This window comes from Hyaena hyaena, unplaced genomic scaffold (assembly GCF_003009895.1).
Source record: "Hyaena hyaena isolate Hyena2069 unplaced genomic scaffold, ASM300989v1 scaffold_492, whole genome shotgun sequence".
NCBI classification, from domain to species: Eukaryota; Metazoa; Chordata; class Mammalia; order Carnivora; family Hyaenidae; genus Hyaena; species Hyaena hyaena.
Window position 1 is genome coordinate 383,557 of NW_024081124.1, and position 11,351 is coordinate 394,907.

The following is an 11,351-nucleotide window of genomic DNA, read 5'->3' on the forward strand; positions in this document are numbered from 1 at the left end:
CCGCCCCGCCCTCCGCCCCGCCCCCACAAACTGTCGAGGGGCGACAATCACAGCAGCCGCTGGAGCCCGCAGCCCGGCCGCGCCAGCCCCCCGCACAGGTGCTCCGCGCCGGCGTCCAGCAGCAGGTTGAAGCTCAGCTCCAGCTCGGCCAGCGTCCGGCTGGCGCTCAGCCCCGAGGCAAGGTGTCTGCAGCCCTCCGCCGCCAGCCCGCAGCCGGCCAGCCTGTGGGAGACACGCACGCTGGCCCCGGCCCCTCGCCCGCCGCGTCCGCGGACGCACGCCGGCACCCGCCGCAGCACCCCAGGGCGCAGCCTCGGGGGCAGAATGGAAACAAAGATCTTTGTCGATCAGAGTCTCCCCCGTTTTGTCAAGTGCTCAGAGTTCGACTCAGGGTCCTTGTCCACAGGACACTGGGGACCTGGCTTCTTGTCATATCTGTCTTTGTCGTCCATCCCTTTTAGCTCCGTCCTCACCGGCCTGCTTGTCGTTCCTTAAACATCCCAGGCTTGGCCCTGCCTCAGGGCCTTTGCACCTGCTGTTTGTCTTTTACAAACATTTTTTTATGTTTATTTTTGAGAGAGAGAGAGCAAGTGGAGGGGCAGAGAGAGAAGACACAGAATCCGAAGCAGCTCCAGGCTCAGCTGTCAGCACAGAGCCCGACCCGGGGCTCGAACCCACGCGTGAGATCATGACCTGAGCCGAAGCCGGACACTGCACCGACTGAGCCACCCAGGCGCCCCTTCTGAGTCCCCAAGAGCCTTCTCTGCCAGACTCAGCATTCTGGCCGGAACGGCTTTGGAGGGGTCACGGGAAGGCAGGGCACAAGGCCGGATCTGCCCTCTTACTCTGTTGGCTCGACCTCAGTTCCTTCCTGCTCCCCTTTCTCTCCATCTCTCCGCGTTCTTTCCTCCACTTCCCTCGGCGTCGAGCCATCGTCGCCAACACCCTACACGTGACCTTCTGTCTGTCACACCTTCCCGGCTAACCCCGAACTCGCCATTTTCCTGCTTCGGGGCCCGACGCCCACTACCGCCTGAGCAACGGGGCAGGTGGCGTCCCCGTGAGCCACGACTCGCTCATGGGCCTCCGCAGTGTCTGGACGGCAGAAACACCCCTAACAGCGTCTACACCAGCCAGAACGGCAGCTTCCCCCCGACCTCCGACGGCCGAGCCTCACACTCGGAGCAGACGACTCAATTCCTACGTCACAGAGAAAAACGAAGCCGTGAGATGGAAATCCGCGGCCCCCAGAGTCCAGCCTCCGCCTGCCTCCGTGCGCCCCGCCCCCCGCCCCCCTGCCTTCCTGACACAGCAGAGCGGCGCCCCTCCGCTCCAAGGCCAGCCTGCCCCCTGCGGTTTCTGCTCTCTAGTGTCTTTCACGGTCAATTTCCAAAGTCAAGTCTTTTCCTTCTTAAGTCTGAGCAAGTATACACACGCATGCACACACGCGTGCACACACACACGTGCACACACACGAGTCTGAACAAGTACACACACGTGCACGCACACACACAAGTCTGAGCAAGTACACGTACACACACGCACACAGACGCGCACACATGCACACACACACGCACACGCACGCGCACACGTGCACACGCCCGTCTAGCTGCTCCCACTTCGCTCTCTGCCTCAGTTGGTTCCTGTTCTTCATCACCGGGGTCTGTACTGTGGCGCCACAGGCCCGGCCGCGAGGGAAGTGCGCTCCCGGGACCTCCCAGCCCGTTCCAGGGCCACCAGCCCACACTCACCGCAGGGTCTCCAGGCAGCAGGACGGCAGCCTCAGGGCGTCACAAAGGGCCTGAACCGCGGACGGGCTCAGGGGGTTTCCACTCAGGTCCAGCTCCTTCAGGTTCCCCGTGGCCCGGAGGGTGGAGAAGAGGAGCCGCCAGCCGGCATCGGTGACCGGGGCCCAGCTGAGCCTGGGCGGGGGGGGGACAGGCGTGACCTGCGTGTGCGCGGTCTGGGCGCACAGCCCTGCACAGCACACAGGGCTCTGCCCCTCGGAGGAGGAGGTGCTGCGCCCTGGACCCAGCGGCCCCCGACCGCTCCTCCCCCCGCACCCCACGCTGTGTGCCCTGAGCAGCCCCCCGCTCCCTGCACTGGGGGGCTCCGCAGCCCTGCCCCCCACCACACTCAAGTGTTCATGTTGTGTCTGTTTCTGTCTCCGTCTGCCAGGTCCTTGAGGGCGGGGCAGAGGTCTCTCATCTGGTTTTATCCTCAGTGCCCGGCGTGGGGCGCGGGGAGACTCCCTCCCCCCAGTGCAGACGCACCTGTCTTCCCTCCGCACGGACATCCTGGGGTCCCCGGTGCAGAAGGAGAGGAGGGCGGGAGGAAGGAGCAGAGGCTGGGAGGGTCTGAGGGTGACCCGTGGGGTGTTGTCTGTGACCCTGTACACCGCTGCCTGGGGTGGCTGGCGGGGGACCCTGTCCCCTTCCAAGGGCAGCCCAACCACAGAGAGGGTCCCCAGGAGGACGCTCCGAGGCGGAGCATCTCATTTCCTGCAACCCGCTCAACCCGCGAGACTGAGACCTGAGCTGAAATGGAGTCAGACGTTTCACCGACCAAGCCACCCAGGCGCCCCCTAAAATCAGCTCCTAATAAGTACTCGAGGAATGAGTCATCTGAGGGCTGGGGGGAGCCGCACACAGGCACTAAGGATCAGCACTGCCGGGCTGGGCTGGAGGCTGGCGGCGGGTTTCGGGCTGAGCGCTTGTGCCTCACTGGCTCGAAGAAGGAAGCCGGGTTTTCAGGGGGAAATAGAGACTCTCTTTCAGGCACACACGTTCTCGGGTGACGGGGGACATGTCGGGGCCAATGTCACGGTCCACAGCCATCACGGGGTTGGAGAGAGAGAAACGGGGACAGGTCGGCTGCGCGGAGGGGACCTCGGGCCAGCACAGGGGTGGACGTGTGCCCAGGAGGGAAGGTGACCATCGTCACAGGACGGGAAGCGGCAGCGCCGGGGCCACACTGGGCCACCCCTGGGTGCAGAGGGTCTCGGGTGGACTGGGCGTGGGGGCTGGATTTGCAGTTAGAAGCCACCGGCGGCCTCCATTCTGGGTGCCAGGCTTCGCGAGAGTGAGGGTGGACAGGGGGGCGTGGGGAGGGGCGTGGGGAGGGGGGCGTGGGGTACTCACAGAGCCACGCCCGGGGGCCCCCACGCGTGTCCGTGCCGCCCACCCTCGTTCAGCTGGAGCCTCTCCACGTGGCAGCAGAACTTAACGCAGAAAGCGAAGGCGAGGAGCTCGGCGCCCGTCTGCACGCACAGCCTCGCGCCGCGGAAATGGGCCATCGCCTGCGTCAGGAACCCCTCGTCCTGGGTCTCGTACAGACACTGGAGCAGCTGCAGGCAGCCCGGCCGCAGAGAGGGGGGCTGGGCCCGGACCTCGGCCTCCGCCCAGCGCAGGAGCTCCCGCCTCCTGTCCGCCGGCAGCTTGACCTCGAAGACCCGCTCCAAGTGCCGCTCCCCCTGCTCGCTCAGGAGCCCCAACAGGAAGCGCGTGGTCGGGGCCCCAAACAGGTCCCGCCTCCCGTACACCTCTAGCAGGTTTTCGGTCCCCGCGATGCCATCGGGGCGCTGACTCTGCTCCCCCGGCCCCCCCAGCACACAGCGCACGGCCGCAAACAGCTCCTGGAGGCACAGGTGAGTGAAGCCGTAGCTCGGGGAGCAGGGGTGTTTCCGGAGAACGCCGGACTTCACCAGGGTGGAGACGGTGGCCACGTCCAGGCCGTGCTTCCTGAGGTCCCCCCAGCTGAAGAGGCTCCTGCCCCGCCAGACGCCCTCGGCGGCCAGAGAGCAGAGGCCCCTCAGCTGAGCCCCCAGGGGCTGGGCCGGCAGAGCCCGCGACAGGTAGTGCAGACAGAGCGCCGTGGCGGTCCGCGACGCCAGTGCCAGCTCTTGTGCCCGCTCCATCTGCCACCTGAGGCACGTGCAGGCCAGCCAGGCCGCCCAGGGCACCAGGCACATAGTCAAGAGCGCTTGGTTCGATTCCACCAAGCTGAGGGCTCTGGCCGCTTGGCTTTCGTTCTCGAAATACGTGTGGAAGTATTCCGTCCTGGCCGACTCGGAGAACCCCAGGACCTCCACCCACCGAGGCTGCTCCAGGGAAGGGGTGAGCTCGCGCAGCGCTGTGGTCCGCGCCGTGATGAGCAGAGACGCCCCGGGAAGCAGGCGTCCCCCCAGCAGGCCGCCCAGCAGCGCGCGCACCGGCTGCCGCTGGTCCCCGTGCGGGCCCGGCCCGGCCCTCCGCTCCTCCGGCGCCCACTTGGGCTCCCCCAGGTCATCGAGGATGAGGAGCAGGTGCTCTGGCTGGGACAGGATGCGTCCGACGGGAACCCCAGGGCCAGCCCGGCCCTGAGCGACGAGCTCGCTGAGGCTCGCGGCCTCCGAGCGGGCCAGCTCTCTGCAGTTGACGTAGACGACGTGGCGGAAGCGCTCGGTGAACAGCAGGCCTTCCTCCCAGGCTCTCCTCGCCCACCGGGCCACCGTGGACTTCCCGGTGCCAGCGGCGCCGTGCAGCACGACCGTGCGGGGCTCCTCCTGGGCCCCCAGGCCAGGGCCGAACAAGTCTTTGAGCTCAATCAGATGTCCCTGCTTCTCCACCGCCCCGTGGTGCCAGCTGCCCTTGGCTAGGGACTCGTGGCCTCTGGGGTGCGCTCTGTGTAGAAGCAGCAGCTGTGTGAATCTGGGGTGCACGTCCCCATCTTCCCACCACTGTGTGGGGCTGGGCCTCTCTGTCTTCTGGTGCGGATTCCTCTCTCTGAGTTCTACGGGGAGGAGGGAGAGAGGGGGCATAAAGGTATAGGGTAGATCTGTTCCCGCGTTCCTTCACTTGTTCATTCATTCATCCGTTCGTTCATTCATTCATTCAGCAACTGTTTCAGGCACCCACCCTGGGCCGCACGCTGTGCTCCACCCAAGGGCTCCTCTTGGCCGTGATGTCCCCAGGGGCAGAGTAGGAGATCAGGAGGCATCTTCACCGACACTGACCTCAGACGACGGAGCTGCATGGGGATCCTGGACTTTCCTGGACTCAGAGCTGCCACCCCCTCCCCTTCGCACCCACCCACCGATGACGGTATTTCCCAACCAGCACCAGTTCACAGAGTCTGGGAGACATAAATGCTCCATCAAACACACACACATCAACACAGGAGAGGGAATGTGAGAAAATAAAGACACGTGACGGCAGCGAAGAACCACGATACTGTCCCGGCAGTCGGCCCCCAGGACGGAGATCCGCGCGTCACCGAAGAATTCTAAATAAACCTTCCGGGGAGCTCCGCGAGCCAGACCAGAACACAGACAGACACCCAGTGACACCAGGAAAGCCATCCAGGGGCAAAACGAGAAGCTCAACAGAGAGACAGCAATCAAAGCGTGAAAAAGAGTGAAGACACCGTGAAGCAGAGATATTTCCATTCTGGGAGTCCCAGAAGCAGAAGAGAGAGAGAGAGAAAGGGACAGAAAGCTTATTAAAGAAATAATGGTTAAAAACTTCCCACAATTGGAGAAAGATACGGACGTGTTACACGAGGCTCATAGGCCCCGGTGCAGGCTCGATCCACAGAGGACTTCCCTTATCCGCATTCTATTACGGCTGTAAAAACATCAAAGTCAGGGAGAGTTTTTTTTAAATTTTTTTTTTAATTTATTTCTAGGAGAGAGAGAGAGACAGCGTGAGCAGGGGAGGGTCAGAGAGAGAGGGAGTCACAGACTGAAACAGGCTCCAGGCTCTGAGCTGGCAGTCAGCACAGAGCCCGACGCGGGGCTCGAACCCACGAACCGCGAGATCATGACCCGAGCGAAAGTCAGACGCTTAACCGACTAAGCCACCCAGGCGCCCCAAAGTGATAGAGAATTTTGAAAGCGGCAAGAAAAAAATGACTCGTCACAGACAAGGGAACTCCCGTGAGGCCGTACGCAGATTTCTCAGTAGAGACTTTGCGGGTCCAGGTGGGGTGAGCAGACGGATGCACTCACTCGAAGCACCAAGAGAAATACATTGTCAACAAAACCACCTGACCTGGCCAAGCGGTGCTTCAGAAGGAAAGGGGGACCCCTTCCTAGACAGACAAAAGCTCATCACCATCGACCTGATTTATGAGAAACGCTAAAGGGGGTTCTTCCGGCTGAAATGAGAAGATGCTAGTTAGGCGCCGGAAAATGCATGAAAGTATAACCCGCTGGTGAAAGTAAGTGTTTAGGGAAATTCAGGGTGCTCTCGACACTGCGACGTGGGTGTGAATCACTGACCTCAAAATCAATTAATAATTAATTATTTGCAAATGACTAGTCCTCATGCATTTCATATTTGCTTTTTTGTTGCAATGTTTTTGCATTAGTGTGTTTCTATATAATGCCTGCCTCCCCTCCCTTCCTTCCTTTTTCTTTCTTCTTTTCTTTTCGGAATAGATGGTGGTATAACTAATTAAGTCCATCGATCCCCTTGGAGCCTGGGCGCACACATTTCAGGACCAAAATCCGCAAGTTCGCTCCTACTTGGGTGCACAAAGAGTCCTTTGAACTTAACACCTCCCAGATTACAAAGGGGGCATCTCCTAGCATTAGGGGCAGGTCTCGGGGGACGGCTAAGAGGGGCGTCAGGAGCCCCTGAGCCTGTGACTGTCCCCGTTGCCCAGACGGCAGAGGGAATGTGATTCGGGGTTACAGGTGTGGACTGTGGCTTCAGAGAGAAGGACAAGGAGTGAATTCCACCCCGACCTCCAGTGACCGTGAAACCTCACCCTCTGAGCCCAGCCCTTCTCATCTCCGGGATGGGGTGACAGTGACCCCGTCTCATGAGGGAGGGGCTGTGAGACGTGAGTGCACGTGCAGGGAAGCTCCAGGCACGGAGCCGGATGTGTTTCCTGTACCGGCCGACGCACCTGGAGGCAGTGCCTTAGCCGCTGGAGGGGACCCCCCCGCCCCCTGGCAGAGGGGTTTCCGGAGAGGAATGTCATGTGTGCTGGGGACCCCGTGCTCAGCCGGCCTCTGCCCCCCGCCCACCCCGCGCCTGCGGCTCTGTGGGCCTCACCTGCGCTGCGGTTTCCGCACGTATCGGCCTCAGGAGCCTCCTGCTTTCCGGGCTCTGGGCTGGGCGGAAGTGGGGACCCCCAGCGCCCCAGCACCGCTGTGGACGTCGGCGCGTTGGGTGACTCCTGGAATGGTGACTCTTGGTCTGGGGAGCTCGGAAGCGCTTGGAAAAGGGGCCAGGAAGGGTCTCCTGGGGGAAGAGACAGGAAGGAAATTGTCATTTACCAAATATCCATTTTATGTCCGGCCCTGTGTTCTGAGGTCTCACTACAGTCCTTTGGGGCGCGTGTTGGTAATCGGAGGCTTAAAATCATAAAAGTGAGAGGCGCCTGGGGGGCCCAGTGGTTAAGCGTCCGACTTCGGCTCAGGTCATGGTGTCACGGTTCGTGGGTTCAAGCCCCACGTCGGGTCTGTGCTGACAGCTCGGAGCCTGGAGCTGCTTCGGATTCTGTGTCTCCCTCTCCCTCTGCGCCTCATCTGCTCATAGTCTGTCTGTCTCTCTCTCAAAAGTACATAAACATTAAAAATTTTTTTTAAATCATAAAGATGAGAAAAGAAAAACACGTTGCCCTTTGGCATCACCTACCATTTCCCCCAAACCCCAACCACAGCCACACAGGAACCTGTCTTCTTTCTCTGTGCGTCTGCCCATCCTGGGCATCCCATAAAGACGGAGTTACAGGCTATCTGGTCATTTTTACCGGCCTCTTTCACTTCCTGTGTTTTCGAGGGTTTCCCGTGTTGTGGCTTGTATCAGCACTTCATTCTTTCATTGAAAAATAATTTCTGTGTCTGTGTAAACCATATTTTGTTTATCCATTCATCCATCCATTCATCTACATTTGGGTCGTTGGTGTTTTCTGTCTCTTACGAATAATCATAATATGATCCTTCATGTACAAGTTTTTGTGTGAAGATGGCTTTTTGTTTCTCTTGGGAGTGGGTGTGTGGGTGAGGTTTTTTTTGGGGGGAGGGAGGTGATGAAAATGTTCTAAAACTGATGCATAACTCTGTAGTAAAAAGCCATCGAGTTATACACTTTAGAGAGGTGAATTATATCTCAATAAAACTATCGCCAAAAAGAATCGTTAAGGTGGAAGACACAATTGTATCCTCTTAGTAGCTGGTCTGAAACTTCCTTCTGGTGAAAACTTGTATTAGGTAAAGATATTTAAAAAAGTATTTTAAAATGTTTATTTAGTTTTGAGAGAGAGGGAGAGAGAGAGACAATGAGTGAGGAGAGGGGCAGAGAGAGAGGGAGACACAGAATCCGAAGCAGCTCCAGGCCGTCAGCACAGAGCCCGACGCGGGGCTCGAACCCACAAACCGTGAGATCATGACCTGAGCCGGAGGCAGCTGCTCAACCGCCTGAGCCCCCCAGGCGCCCCTGGGTAGCGAGATTTTGATAAGCCACGTGGGGAGGGGCGAATGCCTCATTTCAGGGACAAGTACTTACTAAGTGGCATCTGGAGCCGCGAGAGCAAGCTGGGGCCGGGCGGAATTGCTGTGTCATGGCTACCACACAGGGAGAACCAGGGGGACCGGGTGGCACACGGGGGTGGCTGGGGAGAGGGATCCTGGTGGGTGGGGGCACCGGAGGGGCACCTGTGGGGGGGATGTGAGCGGTCTAACCCCCTCCCCCACAGCAGGGTCTACACCACGAGCTCCCACTTCTGTGAGGCTGGGAGTCACAGAGGCGCCAACTTGGTGCTGTGGGTGGGGGGGGTGGAGGGGAGATGAGCGGCATCAGGCTGTGGGGACGTGGGGGGGGGATGCTCTGACCTGCTCTGGTCACACGGCAAGCCGGGAGGTCGGGGGAACCACAGGGAACCCCGTGGAGCTGGAGCCTGGGGGCCACGGGGAAGGGAAAGCAGAGGAGCCGCAAGCTTGGCGGTGAGGACGCGCACGGGGTGGCAGCGGGAAGGGCTGGCTCTGGGCCCCCATCCTGGCTCTGGGTGCAGAGCGGCCCTTCAAGCCCCGGGCCGACCTCCCCCCCCCCCCCCCCCAGCAGGATGAGAAGGGGAAGGGACAGGGTGTGGTTGGCCTGTGGCCGGGTGACTCAGGACGGTGGAGGCTGCCCTAAGAGAAGTCAGGACAGGGAACTACGTGGGGCTGAGGAGCGAGCCTGCCCTCCTCCTAGGGTTCACCTGGAGGGAAAAGACCTCCCGGAACCTTCTGGACCACCCTGACCCCCAGGACCTCCGGAGTCCACCGAGATAACAACTGAGCTCCGCCCGGGGGGGACTGTGTCGCTCGGCGCCCGATGCCTGCCCTGCCTGGGTTTCACGTCCCCGTCTCTCCCTTCAGAGGGGGTGTCATCTCAGCGCTGGAATCTTCCAGAAGATCCCCGCTAGGCCTCTGTCGGCACCACCTCGGCCTGGCTCCCACACCCTCCTCTCCTTTCCTCCACGCGGAGCCTCATGCAGACACAGGCTCACGGGGTGGAGCCCCCCCCCCAGCCCGGGGTCCCAGGCGCACAGCCAGCCTTACCCCTCCAGCTGTGCACAGTCGTGCCCGGCGGGTGGCCCGGGTGCCTTCCATCCGGGTCCGGCAGGAGCCTCAGCACCTCGGTGGAGGTGGGCCGGCTGGGGGACGGCACGGAGGGCGAGCTCGGGGAGCAGGGGAACCAGGAAGAGGAAGTCTCGGCTGCGGGATGCAGACAGAGAGGGGACTTATCGCGGGAGGGGTGGGAGCCGGGGGGTGCTGAGACCTGGGTTCTCCGAACAAAGGGGGGCTCCCCTCCCCATCCCCTTCCCCTCCCCCCCCCATCTCAGGCAGGAGAGGCCGGGAGACTCCCTGCAGCAGAGCTGTATTCATCGCGCACCCGCTAGGTGCTGGGCTCTGTGCAAAACGTTTCCCGTGGGTTGTGTCTTTAACCCTCGAGCAGCGCGGAGTCAGGCTTTTACGCCCCTGTTTTGCAGATGGGGAAACAGAGGCAGAGAGCTGTGAAGGGGCTGCCCGCGCGCAACACGAGCCAGGCAAGCGCGCCTGGGCGCTGGGTGTGAGCTGAGGCCTCCCTGTCACGCCCGTGTGGACACGCCGGCCACCAGCCCCTTCCCTCCCGGCGCTTCGAGGACCCCGCAGGGGCTGGAAGAGCCCTTGGCTGCAGGGGGGTCCCGAGTCGCCACCCACAGGAAGGCCTGGCTGGGGGCGGGGTCAGGGGTGGGGGGCCCAGGGGCGGAGAGAGGGCGCCTGAGCTCGCACCTGCCGTCAGGGCCGCCTCCTCCCGGGCCTGCGCGCACAGCCGGCTCAGCCCCATCCCCTCCCAGGTGCGGAGGGCCAGGTGCCAGGCCTGCCGCCCCCCATGCTGGGCCACCAGGCACGAAGCCACCTCCACGTGGCCCTCCTCGCCCCGCTGGGCCAGGGTGGCCCTGGAGGGTCCGCCGAGCTCCTTCTCCCCGAGCCCGAGTCGAAGCCGGAACTCGCGCAGCTGCTCCCTCCTCATCATCGACAAATACCAGGCCAGCCGCCACTCCGCTCCGCCGGCCATGTGCGCGGTCGCGGGGCCTCCGGGCTGTCCCTGGAGGGGGGGCTGGTGGAGGGCGCAGGGGGGCGTCAGGCAGGCAGGATGGCCTCGCCCCTGCCCGCCCCAGGGGAGGCTCACTGGGATCATTCCTCTGGGCCCTCGAACTCCTCTTCAACAGTCAGAACCCCGTGGTGCAAGCCCCGGGGCATCTGCTGTCAGTGGCCAGAAGGGGGGGGCAGCGGTGGGAAGGAAGAGGTGCTCAGAGGGGCCCGGAGCGGCCGGGGGACCCCGGGGCACTGGCTCAGCCAGACTCACCCTTCTGTGGCCGCAGGGTCCTCGCCTGAGCCTGGCAGGCAGTGGGTGGGGGGCGCGTAGAGGCAGAGCAGAGGGGGGGCTCCTGGAGCCTCAGGGTGAGCTCAGAGCCACGCGCTCCAGGGCCTCGGGGGCCCCTCTTGGCCCCGGGACGCTGACCACGACCGCGGGGAGAACAGCCGCGGGGCCGTCAGAGCGGGACCCAAGTCACCAGGGGGAAACCACTCCGGGAGGTGCCCGGAGGGGGCGGGGCGGGGGCGGGGCCGCCGCGGGGGCAGGGGCGGGGCCACATCCAGGGGGCACCGCGGGGGGGGCAGGGGGGCCACATCCAGGGGCCACAGCGGGGGGTTGAGGGGCAAATCCAGGGGGCACGGCGGGGGGGCGGGGGGGGCACATCCAGGGGGCACAGCGGGGGGTTGAGGGGCACATCCAGGGGGCACAGCGGGGGGTTGGGGGGCACAGCGGGGGGTTGGGGGGCACATCCAGGGGCCACGGCGGGGGTGTTGGGGGGGCACATCCAGGGGGCGGGGCGGG

The 11,351-nt window shown here is 62.8% G+C and overlaps 1 protein-coding gene across 1 annotated transcript in view; it reads right to left on the reverse strand.

Moving 5' to 3' along the window:
- Nucleotides 1-10,551, reverse strand: part of NLRP1 (NLR family pyrin domain containing 1) — a 26,403-nt gene extending 15,852 nt beyond the window's left edge. The window contains exons 1-6 of the mRNA XM_039254525.1: nucleotides 10,244-10,551; nucleotides 9,530-9,685; nucleotides 7,041-7,229; nucleotides 3,141-4,770; nucleotides 1,752-1,922; nucleotides 52-222 (exon numbers count right to left, since the gene is read on the reverse strand). Of these exons, the coding sequence (XP_039110456.1) occupies nucleotides 52-222; nucleotides 1,752-1,922; nucleotides 3,141-4,770; nucleotides 7,041-7,229; nucleotides 9,530-9,685; nucleotides 10,244-10,529 (2,603 nt within the window). The 5' untranslated portion in view covers nucleotides 10,530-10,551. The remainder of the gene's footprint in view (nucleotides 1-51; nucleotides 223-1,751; nucleotides 1,923-3,140; nucleotides 4,771-7,040; nucleotides 7,230-9,529; nucleotides 9,686-10,243) is intronic.
- Nucleotides 10,552-11,351: the final 800 nt, after the last annotated feature.